Source organism: Papio anubis, chromosome 20 (assembly GCF_008728515.1).
Source record: "Papio anubis isolate 15944 chromosome 20, Panubis1.0, whole genome shotgun sequence".
In the NCBI taxonomy this organism is placed as follows: domain Eukaryota; kingdom Metazoa; phylum Chordata; class Mammalia; order Primates; family Cercopithecidae; genus Papio; species Papio anubis.
The window spans coordinates 29,922,950-29,947,306 of record NC_044995.1 but is presented as its reverse complement, the minus strand read 5'-3'; the positions used below and the strand labels follow the sequence as shown (position 1 = coordinate 29,947,306).

Here is a 24,357-nt window from a genome sequence, read left to right as displayed (position 1 = left end):
ATTTGGTACAGAATCAACTTCAGTTGAATAAAAAATTCTTCCTTATTACATCTGCCCTGAAATTTGTCATTGATGTTGCTAATTATGTTTTTGCATTGTATATTCATTAACAGATGTTTATAATTTCTGTGCTTTTATTTTTCAAAATTTAGTGAATAATTTAAAATGTTTTCTGCACCATTATGATAATGCCACAAGATTCTATTTTTGTGCATATCTTTCCCAGAAAATAGTGTATTTTTATTTGTGTATGGGTTTTTTTTTTTTTTTTTGAATCCTTTTACTTTCAGGTTAAGGAGCTGCGTTCACCATCTTTTATATGCAGGGCATATGCAGTGCTAATACACTCTTTCAGATTTTGGTTGTTTTGGAAGGTTTTTCCTTTTTATTTGGCAGGACAGATTTGTTGATGGTATTATTCTCACTTCATGGCAGTTTTTTGTTGTTTTTTTGTCTTTTTTGTTTTTCAGGACTTTGTGTCACACAGTTTCTTTCTGGCCTGCAAAATTTTTGTTGATAATTCACTGGTTATATCATAAGACTATGTTTGTAAATGACACATTACTTTCATCTTGCAGCTCCGAAGACTTTCTTCTTGTCTGTGATTTTTGAAAATGTGCTTAACATGTATTTGTTATAAATATCTTTGTGTGTATCCTAATTTGTTTGTTGAACTTCATTTCTACATCATTTTTCTTTTAGGATTTTCCAGTTGTTTTTTATTTTTCTATTTTTTACCTCCAAATTTTTAAAAATATTTTGATTTTTTGTTTTTATTCTCATTTTTGTGATTTTCTACAGTGGACTGACTGTATCCCAGTTTCACTCATTGGATATTATTCAATTTATTAGTGTTTAAAATTAATGTGTACATCTTTTTTATGGTTTCTTTCTGGAGTTTACACAATATTTTTGATGAAATCATATTGCTCTGTTTTGTATACATTGTAATCTTTGAGATTTGGACATTTTAAAAAGCTACCTGTCACAGTCTTTAAAATGCATTTTTTTCTGACATAGTCTGAAAACAATTATCTTGGCTAGAGATTGTGGGAGTCTCTCAAACATGTTCTTAGGATGTGCCTTGTCTAAAATTTTGTGTTTACTTTTAGTCAAAGGAGTTTATTCGTGTTGTTTCTTCTTCTTCTTCTTTTTTTTTTTTGAAACAGTTTTGCTCCTGTCACCTGGGCTACAGTGCAATGGCATGGTCTCAGCTCACTGCAGCCTCCACCTCCTGGGTTCAAGTGATTCTCTGGTCTCAGCCTCCCACTTAGCTGGGATTACAGGCATGTGACCCCATGCTCAGCTACTTTTGTATTTTTAGTAGAGATGATTTCACCATGTTGCCCAGGCTTAGTCTCAAACTCCTGACCTCAGTTGATCTACGCGCCGTGGCCTCCCAGAGTGCTAGGATTACAGGTGTGAGCCACCACGCTCAGCCTATTCATGTTTCTTCTTAATAACCAATAATCACTTGCTATAATTGTTTCCTGTCTGTAATACCACAGTCTTTCTGCTGCTGTAAAACTTACCTTTCTTATTTATTTATTTATTTTTATTATATTTTAAGTTCTAGGGTACATGTGCACAACATGCAGTTATGTTACATATATATACATGTGCCATGGTGGTTAATGCTATCCCTCACCCAGCCCCCACTCCACAACATGCCCCAGTGTGTGATGTTCCCCACCCTGTGTCCAGGTATTCTCATTGCTCAGTTCCCACCTATGAGTGAGAACGTGTGGTGTTTGGTTTTCTGTCCTTGTGATAATTTACTGAGAATGCTGGTTTCCAGCTTCATCCATGTCCCTGCAAATGACATGAACTCATTCTTTTTCATGAGTGCATAGTATTCCGTGGTGTATATGTGCCACATTTTCTTAATCCATTCTATCATTGATGGACATTTGGATTGGTTCCAAGTCTTTGCTATTGTGAATAGTGCCGCAATAAACATATGTGTGCTTGTGTCCTTATAGTAGCATGATTTATAATCCTTTGGGTATATACCCAGTAATGGGATGGCTGGGTCAAATGGTATTTCTAGTTGTAGATCCTTGAGGAATTGCCACACTGTCTTCCACAATGGTTGAACTAATTTATACTCCCACCAACAGTGTAAAAGCATTCGTATTTATCCACATCTTCTCCAGCACCTGTTGTCTCCTGACTTTTTAATGATCACCATTTTAACTGGTCTGAGATCGTATCTCATTGTGGTTTTGATTTGCATTTCTCTAATGATCAGTGATGATGAGCATTTTTCCATGTGTCTGTTGGCTGCATAAATGTCTTCTTTTGAGAAGTGTCTGTTCACATTCTTTGCTCACTTTTTGATGGGATTGTTTTTTTCTTGTAAATTTAAGTTCTTTGTAGATTCTGGGTATTAGCCCTTTGTCAGATGGGTAGATTGCAAAGATTTTCTCCCATTCTGTAGGTTGCCTGTTACTCTGATGGTAGTTTCTTTTGCTATGCAGAAGCTCTTTAGTTTAATTAGATCCCATTTGTCTATTCTGGCTTTTGTTGCCATTACTTTTGGTGTTTTAGTCATGAAGTCCTTGCCCATACCTATGTCCTGAGTGGTATTGCCTAGGTTTTCTTCTAGGGTTTTTATGGTTTTAGGTCTAACATTTAAGTCTTTAATCTATCTTGAATTAATTTTTTTTTTTTTTTTTGAGACAGAGTCTTGCTCTGTCGCCCAGGCTGGAGTCCAGTGGCCGCATCTCAGCTCACTGCAAGCTCCACCTCCTGGGTTCACGCCATTCTCCTGCCTCAGCCTCCCAAGTAGCTGGGACTACAGGCGCCCGCCACCACGGCCGGCTAGTTTTTTGTATTTTTTAGTAGAGACGGAGTTTCGCCGTGTTAGCCAGGATGGTCTCGATCTCCTGACCTCGTAATCCGCCCGTCTCGGCCTCCCAAAGTGCTGGGATTACAGGCTTGAGCCACCGCGCCTGGCCTGAATTAATTTTTATATAAGGTGTAAGGAAGGGATCCAGTTTCAGCTTTCTACATATGGCTATCCAGTTTTCGCAGCAACATTTATTAAATAGGGAATCCTTTCCCCATTTCTTGTTTTTGTCAGGTTTGTCAAAGATCAGATGGTTGTAGATGTGTGTTGTTATTTCTGAGGGCTCTGTTCTGTTCTATTTGTCTGTATATCTGTTTTGGTACCTTACCTTTTATCTCAGCACACTCAAACTGTCATTTGAAAGAATACCACTATTTCTTTCAGAACTTTTATGCAGTGAGAGACAGGAACCAGTGTCTGTAAAAGCACCTGCCATTGAGAAATAAAGATGTATAAGCCATTATTTTATTTGTCTTTTAAAAATGAAACCAGGAGTTGGCAGTTTATTTCTAAAGTCACTATATTATATGGGGAAGCAGGAAGATCTGTGTTGGGTAAATGTAACAGACTTCACTTTCTTCTATGTGCCTCTTTGCATTGGACTCACCTGGGGCACTGCACACACTTAACTTACTTTAATTTTTCACAAATGTAATTTGGTCTGTATGTTTTTGTTACTTTATATGGCTGTGAAAATGTTACAGCATGTAATATCTGGCTGTGCCATCTTGTAATGTAGTCTATCATTTTATAGGTTAGATTTGTAAAGTATATTCATCTGAGTCTCGTGAGTAATTTATTGTTTTTATTTCTTTCAGTTGTATGTCCTTATTTTGCCCAACACCTTTGGCCAAAGCAGGGCATAAAAAATTATTTCCAAAAAGTCATACTGAGAAGATATAAAAAAATGTGGACATGAAAATTTACAGCTAAGAAAATATTGTAAAAGCATGGATGAGTGTAAGTTGCGCGAAGAATGTTACAATGGACTTAGCCAGTGTTTGACAACTGCCCAGAACAAAATATTTCAATGTGACAATTACGTGAAAGTCTTTCATAAATTTTCAAATTCAGACAGACATAAGATAAAACATACTGGAAAGAAAGCCTTCAAATGTAAAGAATGTGAAAAGTCATTTTGTGTGCTTTCACACTTAGCTCAACAGGAAAGAATTCATACTGGAGAGAAACCCTACAAATGTAAAGAATGTGGGAAAGCCTACAATGAGGCCTCAAACCTTTCTACATATAAAAGAATTCATACTGGAAAGAAACCCTACAAATGCGAAGAGTGTGGAAAAGCCTTTAACCGGCTCTCACACCTTACTACACATAAGATAATTCACACTGGAAAGAAACCCTACAAATGTGAGGAATGTGGCAAAGCTTTTAACCAGTCTGCAAACCTTACTACACATAAGAGAATTCATACTGGAGAGAAACCCTACAGATGTGAGGAATGTGGCAAAGCTTTTAGCCAGTCCTCAACCCTTACTGCACATAAGATAATTCATGCTGGAGAGAAACCCTACAAATGTGAAGAATGTGGCAAAGCTTTTACTCAGTCCTCAACCCTTACTACACATAAGATAATTCATACTGGAGAGAAATTCTACAAATGTGAAGAATGTGGCAAGGCCTTTAGCCGGTTCTCACACCTTACTACACATAAGAGAATTCATTCTGGAGAGAAACCCTACAAGTGTGAAGAATGTGGCAAAGCTTTTAAACAATCCTCAACCCTTACTACCCATAAGAGAATTCATGCTGGAGAGAAATTCTACAAATGTGAAGTATGTGGCAAAGCCTTTAGCCGATTCTCACACCTTACTACACATAAGAGAATTCATTCTGGAGAGAAGCCCTACAAATGTGAAGAATGTGGCAAAGCTTTTAACCTATCATCACAACTTACTACACATAAGAGAATTCATACTGGAGAGAAACCCTACAAATGTGAAGAATGTAGCAAAGCTTTTAATCAGTCCTCAACTCTTTCTAAACATAAGGTAATTCATACTGGAGAGAAACCCTACAAATGTGAAGAATGTGTCAAAGCCTTTAACCAGTCTTCTCACCTTACTACACATAAGATAATTCATACTGGAGAGAAACCCTACAAGTGTGAAGAATGTGGCAAAGCCTTTAACAACTCCTCTATTCTTAACAGACATAAGATGATTCATACTGGAGAGAAACTCTACAAACCTGAAAGTTGTAACAATGCTTGTGACAACATCGCAAACATTTACAAACATAAAGAAAGTGTGCTGGTGAGAAATCACAGAAATATGAATAATGCGACAGAGCCTTTAAATGGTTATCACACTTGCTTGCAGGTTAGGTATTTCACACTGGAGAAAACTTCTACAAGTGTGAACAGTGTGGCAAAACTTACACAATGCTCATCCCTTATTGCACACAAAGCCTTTATACTTGAAAATAAATGCACAAATATAAAAAAAGTTAAAATGATTAATATCTGCTCACATCTTACTCAACATCAGAGAATTTATACTTAATAGCATTAAAAGTGCAATTACTGTCAAAAGAGTCTTGAGAAAATGTAAGCTTTTAAAGTGCTGAAGAGGATTTATTTTGAAGACAAACATTACAAATATAAACAAAGTTGTGGTAACTTTACTTGTAACACAGATCTTGTTGTATTCATTTTGTATTAGAGGCAAACCCTGAAGCAATTGCTCAAACTTCATTCAACGTCAGAAAATTTATATAGAAGAAAAACCCTGCAAATATAATAAATTGGGAAAAAAACATTTATTCAAAAACTACAGGTTAGAAAACTCCAGAGAGATCAGATTAAAATATATTTTTGCAGTTGTAGTAAATAGAAAAAAATATTTAATTGTATGTTAAGTCTGTAAATATCAGAGAATTTACATTAGAAATATATAAGGCACTGACACTTCAGACTTTACACTGAATCAGAGTTCTGAGTTTAGAATACAATACAAAACTAAACTTGGTAGAAAAATTATTTGTTTATAACTTTAAAAGAATAGAAGATTTTTTGGAGAGTTACAAGTATACGCTTTTTTGAAAGATTACAGGTTTTGAAAAGTAAATGTGGCAAATTCTCAAATTGCTTCATACAAATAATGTTGTAATTAACTCAAATTACTTCATGTTAATGTAATTAACTCTCAAATTACTTCATGCTAAAGAAATTAGTTTCTTTTCCCTTTTTTTTTTTTTTTTTTTTGAGATGGAGTCTGCTCTATCGCTGCCCAGACTGGAGTGCACTGGCGTGATCTCAGCTCACTGCAACCTCCATCTCCAGGGTTCAAGCGATTCTCTTGCCTCAGCTCCTGAGTATCTGGGATTACAGGGGCACACCACCATGCCTGGCTAAGTTTTGTATTTTTAGTAGAGCCAGAGTTTTGCCATGTGGCCAGGCTGGTCTTGAACTCATTACCTTAGGTGATCCACCCAGCTCTACCTCCCACAATGCTGGGATTACAGGTATTAGCCACTGCGCCTGGCCCATGCTGTTTCTTTATTCCTATAGTATTCATATATGAAAACATGTGACCAAAAGATATGAGAGATTATTTTTTATTAGGTGAGCATTTATTACCTCTTCTATGAAAGAGTAAGGACATTAAAATGTGAGATGCATGATGAAAATCTAAGTAAAGAGGTTCTTTGTAATTCACTTACGGTATTGAGTGATGTGTGAGGTAGGTGTTCAGAGTAATATTCTGCATTGTAATGAGAGACAAATATTTTTAGTTTTAGTTAAAATTAAAAATAAATTAGTATATTTTACTAATTGTACTTTTATGAATAAAAAGCAGTACATGTTAAAAATTTTAGATTATGGCCGGGCTGTGGTCGAAGCCTGTAAATCCCAGCATTCTCTTTGGGAGGCCGAGGGCGGATCATGAGGTCAGAGATCGAGACCATCCTGGCTAACACACATACAGTGAAACCCCTGCCTCTACTAAGAAATAAAAAATAGCTGGCGAGGAGCGATGGCTTCGTAGTCCCAGCTACCTGAGGGGCTGAGCCTGGGAGAATGGCGTGAACTCCGGAGATGGAGCTTGCAGTGAGCTGAGATCCGCCACTGCACTCCAGCTTTGGGTTACAGAGCGGCACTGCCTCAAAAAAAAAAAAAAAAAAAAAAAATTTTAGATTGAAGTCTGAACCTAATTTCTACCCAGCATTTTAATGCTTAAATATTGTGCATTCAATCAAGTCACATTATTCCACTTACTTTAACCTAGTCCACCTTACTCAAAGGTATAAGTAAAAGGTGGTAACAAGGCCAGGCTCGGTGGCTCATGCCTGTAATCCCAGCACTTTGGGAGGCCCTATAGGTGGGAACACCTGAGGTCGGGAGTTCAAGACCAGCCTGACCAACATGGAGAATCCCCAATCTCTACCAAGATACAAAAATTAGCCAGATGTGGTGGTGCATGCCTGTAATCCCAGCTATCTGAGGCTGAGGCAGAACTCGATCCCAGGTGGCAGAGGTTGCAGTGGGCTGAGATCATGCCACTGCACTCCAGCCTAGGCAACAGAGCGAGACTCTGTCTCAAAAAGAAAGACACCTTATTAAAATGATTTGTCTTGTTCCAATATTGATTATTCTGAAAATAGCTACAAATTCATACTGTTCACACCAACCTATAAATTTCACACCTATGTTTATATTTAGACTAATAGATGTGTATACTTAACTCTGTAAATCAAAACTAAAAGTCTGTATGCACTCTGGTGCTAAGAGGTCATATTCAAAGAAAAACGTACAAGAAATTATTTTTAGGTATTTATCCAGGACTCAGAAATGTGCAAATTTTATACACGTATATAATTTTTATTATAAAAATAACTTTATTATAAAAATATAAAATTATTTAAAAAATAAAATATTGTACAATTGAGCTGTTCATAATACAAAAAACAAATTCTAAAGGTGATGGATACCTCATTTGCCCTAATGTGATTATTATATGCCTCTATCAATATGCATATGTAACATAATTATGTTGGCAAGATTGTGCCACTGCACTCCAGCCTGGGCTGACTCCAGCCTGGGTGACAGAGCAAGACTCCATCTCAAAATAAAATAAATTTAGTCATGTACACAAACAATTTTTACCTGTAATTCTAAAATTAGTGCATTAAATTATATTTTATTTAGTTGGAACTTTCCATTTTGTTCTTTTATAATTGAGAACCCTATATAAGCCTACTTATATTGTTTTTTCACTTTTTATGATGGATATAAGTAAATTTATTCATTGATTGGGCAGTTTGTTCAGGTAAGTACTAGGGAAGCTTCATAAGTCATGAGAATGTTTTTATACATAAATGTAGCAAACAAACATGACAGTGCTTGCTGTGTAACAGATACTCCATAATAAGGCATAAATATTCATGTGAAACTTGCAACTTCAAGTCAGGTAGAAAATATCAAAGGTAAACAAATAACATTGATTCTTCATGTGGAGAGGACATTTTTTTCGGGCTGCAAAGCTGAATTTTGCTGAATTTACAAAGAAATGCTGCTTCATTTATTTTCTAATTATCTTAAGCTTTGTCTTTTTATGTGTATTCCACCCATGTATGCATCATAGTCCTTCTTCTTTTTCTGTATTACAGTCTTCCCAGTTTTCTTTTTCTGTATTACAGTCTTCCCAGTTTTCTTCTTTTTCTGTACTACAGTCTTCCCAGTTTTCTTCATGCCATGTCATTTCACATGGTATTTTGTGGGTTTTGATGAGAACTTAGGTATTTTTTAATGCACTGAAAAATTGGTTTTAACTGGAGAGTTTGCTTATCAATGTAACTTTCAGATCAGTTAATTAAGATAAATGGCATACATGTCCACAGGTGCGAGGATTAAATCAGTTCAGCATGGAGCTGCTTTCTTTGTAAAAAGAAAAATATTGGTTGAAAAAGAAAGTCTTACTAGATTCTTACCCAAAATGTGACAAATATAAAATTTGCTAGAAAATATAGAAATTAGAATATTAAGAGTTTATGGTAAGTGAACCATATTAAATTATTATTATTATTTTTTAAGATTGAGTCTCACTCTGTCACCTAGTCTGGAGTACAGCAGCACAATCTGGCCTTACTGCAACCTACATCTTCCAGTTTCAAGCAATTCTGCCTCAGCCTCCCGAGTAGCTGGGATTGTAGGCACCTGCCATTGTGCCTGGCTAATTTTTGTATTTTTGTGGTGATGGAGTTTCGCCATGTTGTCCAGGCTGGTCTCGAACTCCTCATGATACGCCAGCCTCGGCCTCCCAAAGTGCTGGGATTATAGGCATGGGCCACTGGACCCAGCAAAGAAAACTAATTTGTATCAATAAAAGAGCCCAAATAGCCAAGGCAATTTTGGGGGAAAAAGAGAGACCTCGTATACCTGATTTAAAATTGTACTACAAGCTACAGTAACCAGTATATGATTCTGATGTGAAAATATACATATAGATCAATGGAGAAGAAGAGAAAACCCTGAAATAAAGCTACACTTTTACAATCAAGTTAATTTTCACAAAGCCCACAGAAATTAACAAAGGGAAAATAACTCCCTATTTAATAAATGGGGGTTAGACGCAGTGGCTCATGCCTGTAATCCCAACACTTTGGGAGGCTGAGGCTGGCGGATCACGAGGTCAGGAGTTGAAGACCAGCCTGGCCAACATGGTGATACCCCGTCTACTAAAAATACAAAAATTAGCCAGGCGTGGTGGCAGGCACCTGTAGTCCCAGCTACTTGGGAGGCGGAAGTTGCAGTGAGCCAAGATGGCACCACTGCACTCCAGCCTGGGTGACAGAGTGAGACTTTGTCTCAAAAGTAATAATAATAAATGGTACTGGGGAAACTGGTTAGTCATATGCAGAAAAAAGTGGACCCCTACCTCTTTCCATATAGAAAATATAAGTCAAGATAGATTAAAGACTTACCTGTGAGTCTTCAAGGTACACAAATCCTAGGAGAACATTTAGGAAGGACTGTTCTAGACACTGGCCTCTGGGATGAATTTATGAATAACATCTTAAAAGTGAGTGTGAAAAATAAAATTCAAAAATTCGCATCTAATTAAACTAAAGAGCTTCTGCACAGCCAAAGAAACTATCAACAAAGGAAACAGATACCCTACAATATGAAATAAAATATTTGCAAAGTGCATACCAGTGATTAATATATCGAATCTATAAGAAATTTAATTTGACAAAGCAGAAAATATCAACACTTCTCAAAGGAAGACATAAGAGTTGCCAATAAACATTCAAAAAATGCTTAACATCCCTAATCATCAGAGATGTAAATCAAAACGACAATGTGATACAATTTCACACCAGTTAGAATGTCTGTTATGGCAAGTCAAAAATTAACATGTTGAAGTTGTGGAGAAACAGGTATCTGTTTCAACTTCATCCTGACTTCAGGAGAAATGGGTGCCTATAAATCTTAGATTGGATAAGAAAAATGAGGTACTTATACAGCCTGCAATTCTATGCAGTCACAGAAAAGAATGAAGTAATGTCCTTTGTGGCAACATGAATGCAGCAGAAGGCCATTAATGTAAGCAACTTAACAGATCAGTAAAACAACACATGTTCTCACTTATATGTGGGAGGTAAACATTGGGTGCACATGGAAGCAAAGATGAAAACAGCAAACACTGGGAATTCTAAAAAGATGGAAGAAGAAAGGGAGACAAGCATTGAAAAACTACCTATCAAGTGTAGTGTACACTGCTTGGGCAATGGGATAGTTAAGTGTCCAAACTTCAACACCATGCAGTATACCTATGCTACCAATCTGCATGTGTATTCCCTGAATCTAAAATAGAAATAACAAGATGTTTTGTGGTATAATGACTTGTTATATTTCTGTAGTTCCAAGTTAATAGTTGGAATTAGCAGTGAAAGATAGAATTACTCCTTAAGGCATAGGGGTAAATGTTTCTATACCAGGTCTTCCCACAATTTGTAAGTTATCTTCTCTGAAAGTTCTTGGCCTATAGCCCAAGATGTGTTTTATTCCCAAGTGTGCAGTTAAAATAAATGACTCTGGATTTAAGGGAGGTTCCAAGATGGCCCAATAGGAACAGCTGCAGTCTACAGCTCCCAGTGTGAGTGACGCAGAAGATGGGTGATTGCTGCATTTCCAACTGAGATATCGGGTTCATCTCACTGGAGCTTGTTGGACAGTGGGTACAGCCCATGGAGAGTGAGTGGAAGCAGGGCGGGGCATCATCTTACCTGGGAAGCGCAAGGGGTCAGGGAATTCCCTTTCCTAGCCAAGGGAAGCTGTGACAGATGGTACCTGGAAAATTGGGACACTCCCACACTAATACTGCACTTTTCCAATGGTCTTAGCAAATGGCACACCAGGAGATTATATCCCACGCCTGGCTCAGAGGGTCCTATGCCCATGGAGCCTCGCTCACTGCTAGCACAGCAGTCTGAGATCAAACTGCAAGGCTGGGGAAGGGGCATCCACCATTGCCCAGGCTTGAGTAGGTAAACAAAGTGGCTGGGAAGCTCGAACATGGTGGAGTCCACCACAGCTCAAGGAGGCCTACCTGCCTCTGTAGACTCCCACCTCTGGGGGCAAGGCATAGTGGAACAAAAGGCAGTAGAAACTTCTGCAGACTTAAACATCCCTGTCTGACAGCTTTGAAGAGAGTACTGGATCTCCCAGCATGGAGTTTAAGATCTGAGAATGGACAGACTATCTCCTCAAGTGGGTCCCTGACCCTTAGGTAGCCTAACTGGGAGACACCTCCCAGTAGAGGCCAACTGACACCTCATATGGCTGGGTGTCCCTCTGACACGAAGCTTCCAGAGGAAGGATCAGGCAGCAACATTTGCCGTTCTGCAATATTTGCTGTTCTGCAGCCTCCACTGGTGATACCCAGGCAAACAGGGTCTGGAATGGACCAAAACCCCAACTGTACGTCACCATCATCAAAGACCAAAGGTAGATAAAACCACAAAGATGGGGAGAAACCAGAGCAGAAAAGCTAAAAATTCTAAAAATCAGAGCACGTCTTCTCCTCCAAAGGAACACAGCTCCTTGCCAACAATGGAACAAAGCTGGACAGAGAATGACTTTGTCGAGCTGAGAGAAGGCTTCAGATGATCAGTAATAACAAACTTCTCCAAGCTAAAGGAGAATGTTTGAACCCATCACAAGCTGAAAACGTTGAAAAAAGATTAGACGAATGGCTAACTAGAATAAACAGCGTAAAGAAGGCCTTAAATGACCTGATGGAGCTGAAAACCGTGTCATGCACAAGCTGCAGTAGCCAATTTGATCAAGTGGAAGAAAGTATCAGTGATCGGAGATCAAATGAATGACATGAAATGAGAAGAGAAGGTTAGAGAAAAAAGAGTGAAAAGAAACGAACAAAGGCTCCAAGAAATATGGGACTATGTGAAAAGACCAAATCTACGTCTGATTGGTGTACCTGAAAGTGACAGGGAGAATAGAACTAAGTTGGAAAACACTCTTCAGGATATTATCCAGGAGAACTTCCCCAACCTAGCAAAGCAGGCCAACATTCAAATTAAGGTAATACAGAGAACACCACAAAGATACTCCTCTAGAAGAGCAACTCCAAGACACATAATTGTCAGATTCACCAAAGTTGAAATGAAGGAAAAAAATGTTAAGGACAACCAGAGAGAGAGGTCAGGTTACCCACAAAGGGAAGCCCATCAGACTAACAGCGGATCTCTTTGCAGAAACTCTACAAACCAGAAGAGAGTGGGGGCCAATATTCAACATTCTTAAAAGAATTTTCAACCCAGAATTTCATATCCAGCCAGACAGCTTCATAAGTGAAGGTGAAATAAAATCCTTTACAGATAAGCAAATGCTTAGAGATTTTGTCACCACCAGACAAGAGCTCCTGAAGGAAGCACTAAACATGGAAAGGAACAACCGGTATCAGCCACTGCAAAAACATGCCAAATTGTAAAGACCATTGATGCTAGGAAGAAACTGCATCAACTAACGAGCAAAATAACCAGCTAACATCATAAAAACAGGATCAATTCACACATAACAACATTAACCTTAAAAGTAAATGGGCTAAATGCCCCAATTAAAAGACACAAACAAGCAAATTGAACAAAGTCAAGACCCATCAGTGTGCTGTATTCAGGAGACCCATCTCATGTGCACAACACACATAGGCTCAAAATAAAGGGATGGAGGAAGATCTACCAAACAAATGGAAAACAAAAGAAAAACGGGGTTGCAATCCCTGATATACAGGCCAAAACAGACTTTAAACCAACAAGATCAAAATAGACAGAGAAGGCCTTTATAATGAGTAAAAGGGGATCAGTTCAACAAGAAAGAGCTAACTATCCTAAATATATGTGCACCCAATATGGAGCACCCACATTCATAAAGAAACAAGTCCTTAGAGACCACAAAGAGACTTAGACTCCCACACAATAATTAGGGGAGACTTTAACACCTGACTGTCAACACTGGATCAACGAGACAGAAAGTTAGCAAGGATATCCAGGACTTGAACTCAGCTCTGCACCAGGCGGACCTAATAGACATCTACAGAGACTATCCACCCAAATCAACCCAGAATATATATTCTTCTCCAGCATCACATCCACACTTATTCGAGAAATTGACCATGTTGTTTGGAAGTAAGCACTCCTCAGCAAATGTAAAGAACAGAAATTATAACAAACTGTCTCTCAGACCACAGCACGATAAACTGGGAACTCAGGACTAAAGAGCTTCCATCAAAACCACTCGCTACATGGAAAACTGAACAACCTGCTCCTGAATGACTGCTGGGTACATAATGAAATGAAGGCAGAAATAAGGATGTTCTTTGAAACCAATGAGAACAAAGACACAACATATCAGAATCTCTGGGATACATTTAAAGCAGTGTGTAGAGGGAAATTTATAGCACTAAATGCCCACAAGAGAAAGCTGGAAAGATCTAAAATTGACACCCTAACATCACAGTTAAAGAACTAGAGAAGTAAGAGCAAACACAATCAAAAGCTAGCAGAAGGCAAAAAATAACTAAGATCAAAGCAGAACTGAAAGAGATAGAGACACAAAAAACCCTTCAAAAAAATCAGTGAATCCAGGAGCTGGTTTTTTGAAAAGATCAACAAAATTGATAGACTGCTAGTAAGACTAATAAGAGAGGGATATCACCACTGATTCCACAGAAATACAAAGTACCATCAGAGAATACTATAAACACCTCTACACAAATAAACTAGAAAATCTAGAAGAAATAGATAAATTCCTGGACACATACACCCTCCCAAGACTAAACCAGGAAGAAGTTGAATCCCTGAATAGATCAATAACTGGCCCTGACATTGAGGCAATAATTAATAGCCTACCAACCAAAAAAAGTCCAGGACCAGATGGGATTCATAGCTGAATTCTACCAGAGGTTTAAAGAGGAGCTGGTACCATTCCTTCTGAAACTATTCCAATCAATAGAAAAAGAGGGAATCCTCTCTAACTCATTTTATGAGGCCAGCATCATACTGATACCAAAGCCTGGCAGAGACACAGCAAAAAAAGAGAATTTTAGACCAATATCCCTGATGAACATCGATGCAAAAATCCTCAATAAAATACTGGCAAACCGAATCCAGCAGCACGTCAGAAAGCTTATCCACCATCATCAAGTGGGCTCCATCCCTTGGATGCAAGGCTGGTTCAACATATGCAAATCAATAAACGTAATCCATCATATAAACAGAACCAAAGATGAAAACCACGTGATTATCTCAATAGATGCAGAAAAAGCCTTCGACAAAATTCAACAGCACTTTATGCTAAAAACTCTTTTTTTTTTAAATCCAAAATATGTTTATTGAGATGGTTTCCCACTCATCTTGATTCAGAGTGCTTTTAGTGCTGCTTCCTCCTAAAGGAACATTCTTCTGTAAGCCTTGCTTTTCCTCCTGTAGGCTGGCAGAGGACAGTGGAGCAGCCAACACACAAAACTACTGTTTGTGCATGGCTAAAGACCGTGGTGATTTTTTAGCATCCCGGGCATTTCACATCCATAAATTAGGAATTGGGGCTCTGCACCAGGCGTTTCTTCTTGTGTTTCCTCTTCTCCTCTTCTGGGGAGGGATGAAGGAGATCCTTTGTGAGAGGCATGTTCTTGTGTGGGTAGGTCGTCACTGCCGGAAAGGGCGCTAAAAACTCTTAATAAACTAGGTATTGATGGGATGTATCAAAGTAATAACTGTTTATGACAAACCCACAGCCAATATCATACTGAATGGGCAAAAACTGGAAGCATTCCCTTTGAAAACTGGCACAAGACAGGGATGCCCTCTCTCACGACTCCTATTCAACGTGGTGTTGGAAGTTCTGGCCAGGGCAATCAGGCAGGAGAAATAAATAAAGACTATTCAGTTAGGAAAAGAGGAAGTGAAATTGTCCCTGTTTGCAGATGGCATGATTGTATATTTAGAAAACCCCATTGTCTCAGCCCCAAATCTCCTTAAACTGATAAGCAACTTCAGCAAAATCTCAGGATAGAAAATCAATGTGCAGAAATCACAAGCATTCCTATACACCAGTAACAGACAAACAGCAAAATCATGAGTGAATTCCCATTCACAATTGCTTCAAAGAGAACAAAATACCTAGGAATCCAACTTACAAGGGATGTGAAGGACCTCTTCAAGGAGAACTACAAACCACTGCTTAACGAAATAAAAGAGGACACAAACAAATGGAAGAACATTCCATGCTCATGGATACGAAGAATCAATATCGTGAAAATGGCCATACTGCCCAAGGTAATTTATAGATTCAATGCCATCCCCATCAAGCTACCAATGACTTTCTTCACAGAATTGGAATTTAAAAAAAACTACTTTAAAGTTCATATGGAACCAAAAAAGAGCCCGCATTGCCAAGACAATCCTAAGCCAAAAGAACAAAGCTGAAGGTATCACACTACCTGACTTCAAACTATACTGCAAGTCTACAGTAACCAAAACAGAGATATAGACCAATGGAACAGAACAGAGACCTCAGAAATAATACCACACATCTACAACCATCTGATCTTTGACAAACCTGACAAAAACAAGAAATGGGGAAAGGATTCCCTATTTAGTAAATGGTGCTGGGAAAACTGGCTAGCCATATGTAGAAAGCTGAAACTGAATCCTTTCCTTACACCGTATACAAAAATTAATTCAAGATGGATTAAATACTTAAATGTTAGACCTAAAACCATAAAAACCCTAGAAAAAAAAAACTTAGGCAATACCATTCAGACATAGGCATGGGCAAAGACTTCATGACTAAAACACCAAAAGTAATGGCAACAAAAGCCAAAATTGACAAGTGGGATCTAATTAAACTAAAGAGCTTCTGCACAGCAAAAGAAACTACCCTCAGAGTGAACAGGCAATCTACAGAATGGAGAAAATTTTTACAATCTACCCATCTGACAAAGAACTAATATCCAGAGTCTACAAAGAACTTAAACAAATTTACAAGAAAAAAATCAAACAACCCCATCAAAAAGTGGGCAAGGGATATGAACAGACACTTCTCAAAAGAAGACATTTATGCAGCCAACAGACACATGACAAAATGCTCATCATCACTGGCCATCAGAGAAATGCAAATCAAAACCACAATGAGACACCATCTTGCACCAGTTGGAATCGCAACCATTAAAAAGTCAGGAAACAACAGGTGCTACAGAGGATGTGGAGAAATAGGGACGCTTTTACACTGTTGGTGGGACTGTAAACTAGTTCAACCATTGTGGAAGACAGTGTGGCAATTCCTCAAGGATCGAGAACTGGAAATACCATTTGACCCAGCCATCCCATTACTGGGTATATACCCAAAGGATTATAAATCATGCTGCTGTAAAGACACATGCACACGTATGTTTATTGCAGCACTCTTCACAATAGCAAAGACTTGGAACCAACCCAAATGTCCATCAAAGAAAATGTGGCAGATATACACCATAGAATACTATGCAGCCATAAAAAAGGATGAGTTCATGTCCTTTGTAGGGACATGGATTAAGCCAGAAACCATCATTCTGAGCAAACTATCGCAGGGACAGAAAACCAAACACTGCATGTTCTCACTCTTAGGTGGGAATTGAACAATGAGAACACTTGGACACAGAGTGGGGAACGTCACACACTGGGGCCTGTCGTGGGGTGGGGGTAAGGGGGAGGGATAGCATTAGGAGATATACCTAATATAAATGACGATTTAACTAATGGGTGCAGCACACCAACATGGCACATGTATACATATGTAACAAATCTGCACATTGTGCACATGTACCCTAGAACTTAACGTATAACAAAAAAAAGACTCTACATCTATATTTTTTATGTATTAACTATACACTAGACCAATTTGTTACTCTTTTGAGATAGATGATTTAATCACTTTTCTTTTTTTAAAAAGAATGAACCATTTTTGAAAATTTGAGGCTGTGAAGATCACGCTAAATTACTGAGTTAATGAAAGAAAATATTTTTCTTAAAAAAAGGATAGAAGTCTTATGACCATAGCCAAAGAATGATGAAACAGATTGTGGGTTAAAAGCACACTGCTGCAACCATTCCATCACAGTCATTCTCAGGAAAAAATAATGGGTCAGAAGGAATTTTTAGAATTTTTTTTTTATTCTATACGTGCTTCATTCTTTTTCTTTTTTCTGGTTTTGAGATGGGACTTCGCTCTTGTTGGCCAGGCTGGAGTGCAATGACACGATCTTGGCTCACTGCAGCCTCCGCCGTCTGGGTTCAAGTGATTCTCCTGCATCAGCCTCCCAAGTAGCTAGGATTACAGGTGCTCGCCACCACACCCGGCTAATTTTTGTATTTTTAGTGGAGATGGGTTTTCACCATGGTGCTCGGGCTGGTGTCCAACTCCTGACGTCAGGTGATCCATCGCCTTGGCCTCCCAGAGTGCTGGGATTACAGGCATGAGCCACTGCACCCAGCCCATTGTTTTTCATATAGAAATCTATACTTCAACAAAAGATGCCGTGAATTTCAAGTTAACATGCTCACACATACATATTCTCCCTAGAAAGCTACTGCTGTGTTTACAGTAAATGTGTAACATTTCTGATCTTTGGGCTGCTGTGTTTGTGTGAAATAAGAAGACAGCAAGTAAAGCAGAGTCAACCATGACTTTCTAGTTTCAACAGCCACAGATTCTGAAATTTAATGTTATGTCAATTGGAATAATGACAGTATTTCAAAACTGGAAAAAATTGATAACTTTATATTTTTAGTTAATTATAGTTCATAAAAACTAGTTACTGAATTGTTACATGTTAAACAACTTGAAAATGCAGATATCTAAAAGTTTCATCTAGATGATAGTATTACTAGGTGAATTACTAATATTAAGAGCGCTTAATTGTGAATCAAATTTGCTTCTTTGTGTTTCCTGGAAAGCAGTTATTTATCTTCTATGTGTAAATAAAGGAAAGGCTCTTTGTAATACTAATCATACAGCTCTCCTAAAATTAGCACTATGTTTAGATTTGAATAAAATTCATAGGCCTGTAAGTAATGTAAATGTTAATATTTCTTTCTAATAAAAGTGAAATAGCAATAGAAATAAGTTGTTAAAATGAGTTTTAAAAGCTTCACGTATTTATTAAATAACATTTAATGCCACATTATAAGTGACTAATCAGTAATTTCAATCTATTCACTGTGAAGACTTAATATTCTTAAATTATTCAATCAAAAAAAGCTATACTCTTTCTGAAATTTTCAGAAACTGTAGACCATTCAATATATAATAATGTACATGGATACCACAGATATTCTATATAATAATAGGCTCATTCTTGCTTTTAATATAAAAATTCAATATATTTCAAAAGTGAAATTGGTGGCTCCTAGAAATCATGAGAGGAAAACCATTGTTAGTATCCGTTTACCAAAGTGTGCTAAGCTTAGCAACGAGTACTTTTTTTTTCTTTGTTTTTTTTTTGTTTTGTTTTTTTGTTTTTTTTTTTTTTTTTTAGATGGAGTCTCGCTTTGTTTCTGAGGCTGGAGTGCAGTGGCGGAATCTCAGCTCACTGCAATCTCCACCTCCCGGGCTCAAGCAATTCTGCCTCAGCCTCCTGGGTAGCTGGGATTACAGGTGCCCGCCACTATGCCCGGCTAATTTTTTGTATTTTTAGTAGATGGGGTTTTACCATGTTGACCAGGCTGGTCTCAAACTCCTGACCTCAAGTGATCTGCCCGCCTCTGCCTCCCAAAATGCTGGGATTACAGGTGTGAGCTACTGTGCCCAGCCAGTAATGAATCCTTTAAACCAAAAATCAAGTTGTAAATATTATCTATGGGTAAAAAGAAGTGGTTTTTAAATTCCTATGCATTTCTATTAAATTTAAAAAAATTTAAAGCCAAAATGTAGGTCAAGAATAAAAACAAGCATTGGTTGAAATGGGGTTGAACATAATGGTTAAAATTGAAACTCAGTATTTGGTTGTTCCTGATTGCATCCCAGTTCGGCCACTTACCGGTTGTATGACCTAAACACAGTTTCTTGCCTCTCTGTGCATGGCTCTTCAGCTGTACTGTAAGGATAACAGTGTCTAATTTTTGGTAAAATTTAAAGAAGTTAATGCAAATAAAGGTGCCAGAAAAATGCCCAGTACCTAGCTAGTGTACAGGAAATATATTAGCTCTTATTTCTTGATTCTGGTAGATCATGACAAATGTTAAGCCTGAAAACAAGACGGCCATACCACTGGTTTGTAACCCACATTCATTCTAATTTGTCCGTCTGGGGCTATAATAGTAGTTGAAAGTTTCTAACACTATCCTTGGCAAATTCCCATATATTCACATACAGCATGGATATAAATATTATGAAAAAATGTCTCATTGAGAACTGCTGTCTAGGACACTAGTAACACTAGATATACAACCACTTAAATGCTGAGTGTCAGTTTTATAATTAAATAATTAAGCAAATTGTTTCATTGCTTGTTTAATAAACTTATGATTTTTGTTTATTTGGTTAAATTTATTTATTCATTTATTTATTTAGAGACAGAGCCTCACTCTGTCATCCAGGCTGGAGTGCAGAGGTGTGATCTCGGCACACTGCAACCTTCACCTCCCAGGTTCAAGCAATTCTCCTGCCTCACCCTCCCGAGTAGCTGGAATTACAGGCACCCGCCAACACACCCAGCTAATTTTCTGTATTTTTGGTAGAGACAGGGTTTCACCATGTTGGCCAGGCTGCTCTCAAACTCCTGACCTCAGGCTATCCACCCGCTTCGGCCTCCCAAAGTGCTGGGATTACAGACGTGAGCCACCGCACCTGACCTAAATGTATTTTACATATATATATTTAAATAACTTTTTTTCTCTAACAAGTGAAAAAAATTATTTATTTACAAATTTAGAGAGATTTTACTCCAAACAGTTGTGTACAGTCTGTCTTTTAAGGTATTATATTATTTTGAACATTAAAAATCAACATACTTTGTTGGTTCAGACTATTCATAATTTTAAAAGTTTACTACTTACATCACTAACTGAACAAGCTATTTGAAATAAAATGTGTATGTTTTCTGAAATTTTAAGGTGAACGAACACTTTTTTCTCTGGTGCAATTTCTTAAAGTTTCTCTCATTTTAAAAAAACCCAGTAGTAATAGTATTTTTGATTGGCAAATCAGAGTTGTATAATTTATGGGGTACAATGTGATGTTTCAATATATGCATATAATATAATAAGTCAAGTTTAATAACGTATCTATCAACTTGCTTACTAATCTTTTTTATGGTGGTACATTTGAAATTTAGTTATTTTGAAATACACTACTTGGCCAGGCACCGTGGCTCATGCCTGTAATCCCAGCACTTTGAGAGGCCAAGGTGGGCAGGTGGATCACCTGAGGTTGGGAGTTCAAGACTCAGCCTGACCAACGTGGAGAAACCCCGGCTCTACTAAAAATACAAAATTAGCCAGGCGTGGTGGTGCATGCCTATAATTCCAGCTACTTGGGAGGCTATGGCAGGAGAATCGATTAAACCCAGGAGGTGGAGGTTACCATAAGCCGAGATCGTGCCATTGCACTCCAGGCTGGGCAACAAGAGCGAAACTCCGTCTCAAAAAAAAAAAGAAAAAAAAAAAAAAGAAATACATAGTACTTTATAGTTTACTGTAGTCATCCTGCTGTGCAATAGATCTGGAAATCTACTTATCCTTTCTATTTAAAACCTTGTACCCTTTGATCAACAACTTCCTGTTTCCTTCCCACCACACCCAGCCTCAGGTAAACATTATTCCACTTTCTACTTTTTTGAGTTAGAATTTGTTAGATTTTACATATAAATGAGATCATTCAGTATTTGCCTTTTTGTGTCAGTAATTATTTCAGCTAGCATAATTCTTCCAAATTTATCTATATTGTTTTAAAGGGCTAGATTTATCCCTTTTATGGCTGAATAGTATTCCATTGTGTATTTATACTTTTTTTTTTTTTAAATGGAGTCTCAGTCTGTCACCCAGGCTGGAGTGCAGTGGCACGATCTTGGCTCACTGCAACCTCCACTCCCAGGTTCAAGCAATTCTCCTGCCTCAACATCCCAAGTAGCTGGGACTACAGGTGCCCACCACCACGCCCGGCTATTTTTTCTATTTTTTAGTAGAAATGGGGTTTCCCCATTTTGGCCAGGCTGGTCTCAAACTCCTGACCTCAGATGATCCACCCACCTTGGCCTCCCAAAGGTGCATGCCTGTAATAGCAGCTTCTCAGGAGGCTGAGGCAGGAGAATCGCTTGAACCCAGGAGGCAGAGGTTACAGTGAGCCGAGATCGTGCCATTGCACTCCAGCATGGGTGACAAGAGTAAGACTCCATCTCAAAAAAAGAAAAAAAAGGCTGGGCGCGGTGGCTGAAGCCTGTAATCCCAGCACTTTGGGAGGCCAAGGTGGGTGGATCTCGACGGCAGGAGATGGAGACCATCCTGGCTAACATGGTGAAACCCCGTTTCTACTAAAAATACAAAAAATTAGGCCGGGCGCGGAGGCTCAAGCCTGTAATTCCAGCACTTTGGGAGGCCGAGACGGGCGGATCACGAGGTCAGGAGATCAAGACCAATCCCGGCTAACACAGTGAAACCCCGTCTCTACTAAAAAATACAAAAAACTAGCCAGGCAAGGTGGCGGGCGCCTGTAGTCCCAGCTACTCGGGAGGCTGAGGCAGGAGAAGGGCGTAAACCCGGGAGGCGGAGTTTGCAGTGAGCTGAGATTCGGCCACTGCACTCCAGCCTGGGCGATAGAGCGAGACTACGTCTCAAAAACAAAAACAAAAACAAAAACAAAACATACAAAAAATCAGCCGGGTGTGGCGGCGTGTGCCTGTAGTCCAGCTGCTGGGGAGGCTGAGGAAGGAGAATGGCGTGAACCCAGGAGGCAGAGCTTGCAGTGGGCCGAGATTGCGCCACTGCACTCCAGCCTGGGTGACAGAGGGAAACTCCGTCTCAAAAAAAAAAAAAAAACCAAAGTGACCATTCTCTGTGATTGTGAAAGCAGCATTGTCTAAACAGATGTGAATTTGCATCTACATTTATCTACACATACATTTATATAGTGTCTGTCTGTGTGTTCTTCATCCATCCATTTAATGTATAAAAAGGATGGATTTAAAATAGTGATTTAAAAAAGCATTTGAAATGTATTATCAAAGTTAGTTTATTACATTGTCTAGATATGTATATGTTCTCTCACAAAATATAAAATAAGATTATTGTATCAACTCTTCCAGATAATTTAATAAAATATTTTAAAACTATGTGGCTGGCCTGGCCCAGTGGCTCAGGCCTGTAATCCCAGCACTTTGGGAGGCCGAGGCGGGTGGATCACAAGGTCAGGAGATTGAGACCATCCTGGCTAACACAGTGAAACTCTGTCTCTACTAAAAATACAAAAAATTAGCCGGGCATGGAGGCGGGCGCCTGTAGTCCCAGCTACTCGGGAAACTGAGGCAAGAGAATGGCGTGAACCCAGGAGGCGGAGCTTGCAGTGAGCTGAGATTGCCCCACTGCACTCCAGCCTGGGCAACAGAACGAGATTCCGTCTCAAAAAAAAAAAAAAAAAAAAAAGCTGTGTGGCTAAGATTATTAGCTGAAAATGGGAAAGAATATATTTATTTGCACAAATAATAAAAATGCTACTTAAACTGAATATAAAATATAAAAATATGACTGAAAAAGGCAAATAATGTACATTATCTAAAAAATGACTGTGCTACAAGAGTTATGCAGCATACAGGAATTATATATAAATATCAACTATTTGTATGTATTTTTTGAGACAGGATCTCACTCTATCAGTTAGCCTGGAGTCCTGGGGTTTGATGGCAGGAGCAACCACACCTTACCTAGCTATAGACATTTTATATAATTTCAGTGTGAAATGCTAAACATAATTCAAAATGTATTTTCCTTATATGCAGTGAGGTGAACAGTTTCAAGATCTAAACGATGAGTGAAAAATAATTCCAACAACCTGTGGCATGATAATGCAAATAGTTCACATGTGCAGCACTCTTGCTGTGCCAGCCTATGTTTAGAAGCATTTTAGATATTTTTGCGCATTAAATTATCATCAGAAATAACTCCTTCAGGCAAATTTAATTATTCCTCATGTCGCAGACAAGGTGACCAAACGGAAAAATATTCAGGGACGTACCCAAGGTCACCCAGATAGGGAGTGAGTGAGCTAAGGTGTGCTCTGACCTCCTCTCTGCTTCCCTGGCACAGACAGTCCCATTGTTCATTGATTAAACAACTCTCACTGAGCACCTGCCATGGGTTGAGCGCTGTGCCTGGTACTGGGAACATAGTGGTGAACTAGACACAGCTCCCAGGAGCAAACACTAAAGAAGTAAACAACAAACAGCAAGATTATTGCAGAGAATGCCAAGTTGCCAAGACATGCTGCTGCTATAAAGGATGGGCGTGCATAGGGCTATTGGGGGTGGGTTCTAGTTGGAAGGAGGAGGGTGGAGTAAAGCTCCCCAGGAACAGCTGAGCCCAGCCTGGAGGCTCCTGTCAGTGAGGATGTGGTTAGAGTCTGTCTCAGTTTCTTTCTATGCATCCCCTAAAATCTTTGGAATGTCTGAAATGAGAAGTGTCTTTTCCATGTAGGCACTGATCCTCACATACATTAGAGAACAGAACTCTTGCTGTGCCCATGGCCAGGGAAAGGGGAACAATATCTCTCTACCTCGCGGGTGTTAGAGCACTTTGTCCTGCCAGGACACTCACCCTTGCCCCCACAAGGTACAGATGGCAACCAGGGTGCCGCATACCATCCACTGGCGCGCCCAAAGGATGCTGAGTCCTGTAGGGGCCGTTGGCCTGAATAATGTTTCCTAGTCACAGAGTCTTTCTGATTTTCTCACTCACTGGCCCCGTGCCTCAGTTTCCCTCACTGTGGCACAAAGTCAACATCC

At 38.8% G+C, this 24,357-nt stretch overlaps 1 protein-coding gene and 1 pseudogene across 1 annotated transcript in view; one reads left to right on the top strand and one right to left on the bottom strand.

Annotated features, from left to right (window-relative positions):
* The window catches only part of LOC108584132 (zinc finger protein 98-like), a 32,757-nt gene extending 27,589 nt beyond the window's left edge, over positions 1-5,168 (top strand). Inside the window, 3 exon segments of the mRNA XM_031660344.1 lie at positions 3,670-3,752; positions 3,754-5,025; positions 5,028-5,168. Of these exon segments, the coding sequence (XP_031516204.1) occupies positions 3,670-3,752; positions 3,754-5,025; positions 5,028-5,063 (1,391 nt within the window). The 3' untranslated portion in view covers positions 5,064-5,168.
* Positions 5,169-14,690: 9,522 nt separating this feature from the next.
* Positions 14,691-15,119, bottom strand: LOC108584075 (annotated as a pseudogene).
* Positions 15,120-24,357: the final 9,238 nt, after the last annotated feature.